This window comes from Henckelia pumila, chromosome 1, assembly GCF_033568475.1.
Source record: "Henckelia pumila isolate YLH828 chromosome 1, ASM3356847v2, whole genome shotgun sequence".
Classification (NCBI taxonomy): Eukaryota; Viridiplantae; Streptophyta; class Magnoliopsida; order Lamiales; family Gesneriaceae; genus Henckelia; species Henckelia pumila.
In genome coordinates, this window is record NC_133120.1 from 155,739,105 (window position 1) to 155,745,585 (window position 6,481).

At 37.4% G+C, this 6,481-nt stretch overlaps 1 protein-coding gene across 8 annotated transcripts; it reads right to left on the reverse strand.

Moving 5' to 3' along the window:
* Positions 1 to 445: 445 nt before the first annotated feature.
* LOC140891240 (chlorophyll a-b binding protein CP24 10A, chloroplastic-like) lies at positions 446 to 5,571 on the reverse strand. 8 transcript variants are annotated; one of them, XM_073299639.1, is made up of 7 exons: positions 4,821 to 5,571; positions 4,473 to 4,564; positions 4,335 to 4,396; positions 4,020 to 4,103; positions 2,989 to 3,182; positions 1,164 to 2,531; positions 446 to 1,070 (listed from the first exon to the last, which is right to left on the reverse strand). In XM_073299639.1, the coding sequence occupies exons 6-7, from the start codon at positions 1,424 to 1,426 to the stop codon at positions 521 to 523; spliced, it is 813 nt and encodes a 270-aa protein (XP_073155740.1). In that variant the 5' UTR covers positions 1,427 to 2,531; positions 2,989 to 3,182; positions 4,020 to 4,103; positions 4,335 to 4,396; positions 4,473 to 4,564; positions 4,821 to 5,571; the 3' UTR covers positions 446 to 520. The 8 variants fall into 8 exon arrangements, 7 of the variants coding, with proteins under 7 accessions (XP_073155740.1, XP_073155762.1, XP_073155771.1 ...); XM_073299661.1 differs by having other exon boundaries at positions 4,335 to 5,078; positions 5,310 to 5,571; XM_073299670.1 differs by having other exon boundaries at positions 4,335 to 5,081; positions 5,310 to 5,571.
* Between the last annotated feature and the right edge of the window lie 910 nt (positions 5,572 to 6,481).

Sequence of the window (6,481 nt, forward strand, 5' to 3'; positions counted from 1 at the left end):
TATTTTTTTTATGACGATGAAGCCTCATTGGCTACTTTCATTGATAGCATCAGGAAATCAAAAGCTGAGGTGTCTGTGCCTTCTCCCATACCATATGATTATGAATCTGATGTGGAGATGATGAAAGAGTATGAGGAGAACATGCACTACAAGAAAAATGGCTAAAGACAACGCTTTTTCCGCATTGTTAATGTCCCCAAAAAAGCGTTGTCGTAGCCAGTGTTGTAAAAGACCACGCTCAAAGACAACACGGAAAAAACGTTGTCGTTTCTGGAAACGACAACGTTTTTTAACCGTCGTAGTATCTGGAAAGAAGCGTTGTCTTTTCTGGCAAAAACAGCGTTGTCTTTGTTCAAATAAAAAACAAAAAAAATAATTCACAAATTTTCAATATTATAAATCACTCAAAATTCAAAAATTTGTAAATAAAATTTAATATAGAGTATTTCAATATTATAAATCATTCAGATAAAAAAATAATCGATCTTTTTACACAAACATTATGCAAGATTGAAGAAAATTACAAGCCAAGTGCACCAAGGGGTGTTTTCCCCTGCCCTGCCTCAAAGTAGAAGATGAGCATAGCCAACATTGCGATCCTAGCATGCTTAATCTCAGCAAGCTTCAATCTTTCGAGCTTTTCATTGTCCGGGATGTACACTCCATCCTTCAATGTACCGGCAACTGACAAGGGGTCGAAGAATTTGCCGCCAGGATAGCCCTGTTCCCCTGTAGAATTGGTGAAATTCTCGGCAGTTCTTGACCATGGCGTCGCCCATTCGACAGCTTGCGACTCCGGGTTGAAGAAATCGACCCATCTTTTGCTCTCCACCCACCCCATGAGAAGGAGCTGGGTACCGAGCAGCGTGTCAAAAGAGAACGGCGCCATCGCGCCGGGGGCGGCTCCGGCCTCGAACCAGGGGATGCCGCTCCATGCCTGGCCCATGAAGATGCCGACTACAGCCGCCATCGCCCACCTCCCATGGATAAGCTCAGCTTCCCTGTACCATTTCAAGAAAGCTGGATCCTTCCCTAGACCCAATGGGTCGAATCCATAGTCACCAGCAAGCCTGCGAAAAATCAACTCATTCATAAAAAAATCAGCAAACAAATCCTCCAAAGGACAAATCAGCATCAGTTGACATCTGAAACAGAGCACTTACGAGCCATCGAGCCACTCGGGGTTGACGAAGTTTCCGCCGCCTCTAACACCAGGGAGCCAAGATTTCTTAGCAGCTGCGGCAGCTGCCACGATGAGCCTCTTGGGAGCGGCGGCCACAACACCGCCGACTCTGGCAGAGACGGGAGCAGAAAACAAGGCCTGGCTCTTCTTGCCATCGGTGAGGAAGGCAGATCCTAAGCCATTGACCAATGCTGCAGAAGTAGAAGCCATTTCCATGTATTTACTCAAAACAAAATTAAACATGTATTTTATTCATTTCAATTTAAGTGGATCACAAAAGCATTACTAACTACTGAAGCATAAGAGCAATGTTTTTTTTATTTTCTACAACCAAATACTGGGAAAGAGGGAACAAAAACTTTAGAGATGAAAGATATAAATGGCTAATTTTATAAAATGCGACTAAAGTTTTCAATGATGCAACAAAATATGTAACCAGTAACCATCCAATGAGGACGTGGGTATGGGTATTTTTTATTTAGTGAAACCAGAGTCGGCGTTCTTGACTTGATACTTTCATAAAACTTGGGGCAAATGCGCAATGAAGCATAGACGTGATTTGGTGTGCGCCTGAGTAAATAATTCAAAATAAAACAAATGAGAGCCACAAACAGAAGTAGGAAATCAACAAAAATATATGACGACTATGAGATGATTAATGAGATGTGAAAGCATGAACTAATCTCACTTGCATACCATAGTCCATACAAACTAGCAAGACAACATCACAAGGGCATGTTCACACATAAAGACTAGCAGTGGAAATAATAGATCCACAAGAACAAATCATTTACATTTACAACACAAAAAAAGCCAAACCCATAACATCAATCAAGACCATATGATAAATCATGAACTTAAAATAGAAGATCTTTCAAAGGCCACGAAAACTCAGAATTTTGATGAGCTTTTAGCCATCCCTTTCTTTAGTATGAGACATGCCCCACAGTTTCCTTTTCTTTTTCAATCACATAAATATTGGGATTAAATGGCTGGTAATGTGATAAAATCACTTCTTGTAACTTTCTAAAATAAACTTAAACAGACTCTAATTAATAATTGAGATCAACATAAGCATATGCATCACAGTACATCACTACAACTAATCAATGGAAACATTCTTACTTGAGTAACTACCAGGTCCTTTCTCTGGTTCTGCACCTAGTGATAAAGATTTCTCCACCAGCCACAAGTTTCTCTACACGAGTTACTATATGCTTTCCATAAGTGTACTTACGGCATTCAAATGGATTTTGATTCTTGACATGATAAATTCATGCTGCTGATCATTACAAGTTTCATGCACTTTCTGTACGACATAATTCGCAAATTAATCTTTCATCATAGCCTGGTTGGAAAAAAAAATTTAGGACACTTTTAAGTTTTGATCGAATAAGCTAGAAAAATGAGGAACAAAACTATAAGAGTAAGAAAATTTAATGCTCTTCTGTGTTCCAAATTCCAATCATACGAAAAAACTGCAGAAATAAATAAAAAAATAAAAAATAAGGCGCAAGCTATTCTCTCAAGGTGCTGGAACTCAGAGCTCTAAACTAACTGCTACAATCAACAATTTAGACGACATATCTGGCTAACTAATTTTTCAAATTTTCTTCAAGTGGATTAATATAAAATAGTTCGTGGTCTTTGAGCGAAAAAATTCACCCACCCAAAAAGCAAAGAAAGTAAAGCCTAAGACACAAAATGCAGATATGACTGCTAAAACGTAAGATAAAAATGCAATTAAATCTAGTAGAAAATAATAGCACAGTAAAAAATAAAACAAATGAATAGACTGAAATAACCTGAAGAGGCTCATTTTCATTAGTTGTTCCAAGCATCTCGTTCACCAACAGTTGGCATTCACTTTGGTCGCCAAAAGCTAAGCATTTCTCAACCACATTCGATGCAAACCTCTGCTGGCTCATTTGAACTATCCTTCCAGCTAACTCCTAATAATGGCAGACTGTCCATGTGGCTTTCCATGCTCCAGTACATGCTAATAATAGCAATATAGGAAACAAATTAGAAAAAATCTCTGTTGCCTCTTCTGAGGACCAGAAATGAAAAGAAACCAAGGCACATTTTTATGAAGGGAGATAACCTCCCCTCTAAGAACATTGGCAACAACACAGCACCACCATCAGCAACTAGAAAAGTTAAATCTTTTCAGAAAACCTATGCAACCAGTAAAAGAACAGCAACAGAGTATATGAACCAGAGAATCTTGGAATAGACACCAATCAATGAATGTCAGCTAATGTATCATAAAGTTAATATCTATTTTTGCATGCAATCAACCAATTGAATTTGTAAAGATTACAAATATAAATAAATTACACTGTTCAGAACAAATTAAATTGGGTGAGAAAAAATCTCAGTCCAGCTTTGTACTCAATCAAGGAGACATGCTCACCAACTCTAAGCTGGACCATTTATCACAAACCATAAAATAAAGATTAAATTTTTTAAAGAATTGTTCGTCAGAAAAGTCAAAGATATTCAAATGTAGAATTTAAATGTGTTTCATTTATTTCATGTTTAAATTTAAGTTGACGGTGAATTTTTTTTAAGAAAAAATATATGTTTTATGTATTCCAAATTACAGAGAAGCAGAATGTGTGGTGGTGGGAGTTCGAGAATTTTGGAAAGCAAAGTTATAAGAAAAAGGGTAAAATGTAAGGGAAAAATGCTTTCACTAAAAATCCACCCATTATACTACTGAATGGTGGTTACATAACACAGATGGATTTTTGTAATTATATATAACATCAAGCAATGCCCGTGCAATTTACCCATATTTTGATCTGTAAGGGAAAAAACTATGTTTTGCAACCTGAAGATCATGAAACTGCTTTGACAAAATTAAATCGTCCTCCTGCACATCTTGAAGTTCAGAAAAGCAATCTTCTGTGACCACCTACATCGTATCCAACTTCAAGTGTCAATTGTATAAAATCAAAGAATAGAAACAAGCATAATCGCTTTGACATATATTTACATGAGATGATAAAAGAAGCAAGCAAGTATATTTACATGTCAGAGTGCATTATATATTTACATGTCAAGCGACCTTTATCTATTATATAAATACATGAGATGATAAAAGAAGCAAGCAAGTGCCAATTGTATAATGTCAAAGAATAGAAACCTTTATCTCTTCAACAGACCCTTTTAGTTCGCATAATCGCTTTGACATGTCAGGGTGCATTTCTGGAGACATAGTTCCGTTTACGGCATTAGGAACTGGAACGAGAACTGGGACAGAAATAGGAATAGGAATTGGAACCTGCATTCCAGAGACCCCATCTTTCTGTATTTTCAGATTGATAATTTTTCTTCTACTTTCTTCAAGTTTAGCCATGCTCTCTTCCAGCTCCCCTACACACATAATTAAAAATGCCAAACATATGGACCAAAAGAAGCTTAAACCTACACCTACATCCGTATTTCATTGACTAAACAATAAACTCATGTCTCTAGAAACGAAGTCGTAGATATCCAACTCATCACACACACCGAGCAGAAACAGAGATCTAAAAACATAAGAACAAATCTAGAGCAAAACAATAGCGAGCAGAGGCACTAAAATTAGATCGATCTTGAAGAAAAATAAAATATGATTAACGAAACTCACCAAAAATAGTGTTTTGAGAACCTTTCATGCTTCTTGCTTTGTATCTTCAGGGTTTTTCACCGCTTCCTCCAATTTGCTCCCGAAATGTCGTCCTCCGTCTCTGTTCTCCGTCACCCTCACCACCATATGTATATACAGGGAAGACCCTTTTCCACCTCGACAGCTCAGAGCCTCAGGGTTATGAGAATTTTTGCCTCCAGATTTTGGGCAGACAACTATTGAAGCTTTCGCTATGGTTGCCAAGTCGCTATGAGCAAACTACTAATTTCCAAGAACACGGGGGATTTTTCATTTCTAATTTCAACTCCCATAAACTTTCCCTAATTTTTGTACGACGCGAAAATAAATTCAAACCACACGGACATGAGCAAATACATACAATTACTCGCACAACGCTGAGGAAAAAAGATGTTTTACCGATAATTGAGAAATGAAGAGAGGATGGTGAGATGTAGCGATCATACGGATGAGCAAAACATATACTCTTACCCTTGTTCGAATGCAAGTCCTTGTTCGTTGATGCGTCCTTTATTCTGCCCAAGTATTGTTCTAAACTCCCGACGGACGGCCCGAGCGAGAACATCGTTTCGAGGAAGGAAGGGTAGGAAGAAGCTCTTGGAGAAGGCTTGTCGGAGATCACTTCAAAATTCGTCTGCAGAATCGAGCAAAAATCGACATGGGATTTTCAATTGAAAGAGATAAAAAGGAGAAAGGCTAGGGATTAGATAGGAGAAGATAAGTAATCGGGAAGGGTCTGATTTGGGGATCTGGCTAATATTATTTACTTTATGATTTATTTTAAATAAAAATAATAGATTTTCTACAACATTATTTAAAAAGTGTTGTGATACATTGGGAAAAAAAAACGCTAATAGACAACGCTTTTAAAAGCGTTGTCTTTGACCCCAAAAAAATCATATTCTACAACGCTTTGTAAATGAAGTGTTGTCTTTCATAAATAAAAAACATATAACGACAACGCTTTTCACTAAAAGCGTTGTCTTTCAAAAAATTACAACACTTTTCACTAAAAACGTTGTCTTTTAAGTGTTGTGTTATTGCATTTTTCTTATAGTGATGCCTCAACATTCTGACAGTTCTTCTTCTTCTAGCTTTGAGGAATAAAATTATGAGGTGGTAGAAACTGATTACTCTGACAGTGAAGAGGAAGATATGGATGTTGAAGACAATGTTACCAACATTGAGGACAACACTGTTGATTCTGATGGTGAAATTAATCCTGCTATGGCCTTCAGCATTGATTTCTAATTGGAGTCTCCTACTGCTGAGTGGCCTTTATATTCTGCGAGAAAATGTTGGGAATAAAGGAATATTGATGAAGAATCATTTGAAAAGCAGAATCTAGTGACTTTTCTGAAACAACAAGAGTTGTATGCTACAGTCATTGGTGTTACTCCACTCTCCAAGAAAGCTGTGCTGGAGTTCTACAACATTCTTTCATCTCGAGCAGGAGATGACAGCTTTGCACAATTTGGACAAGTCTATATCCATGGCAAGGTTTAAAATTTTACTCATGTCCTGATAAATGAGTTTTACAACACTCTAGACATGGAAGATGATAAAGTGACATAGGGTATCGATCATATCACTACGGTGTTTGCTGGAGGGATGATCAATCAATTCCCAGTGAATCTAGACAG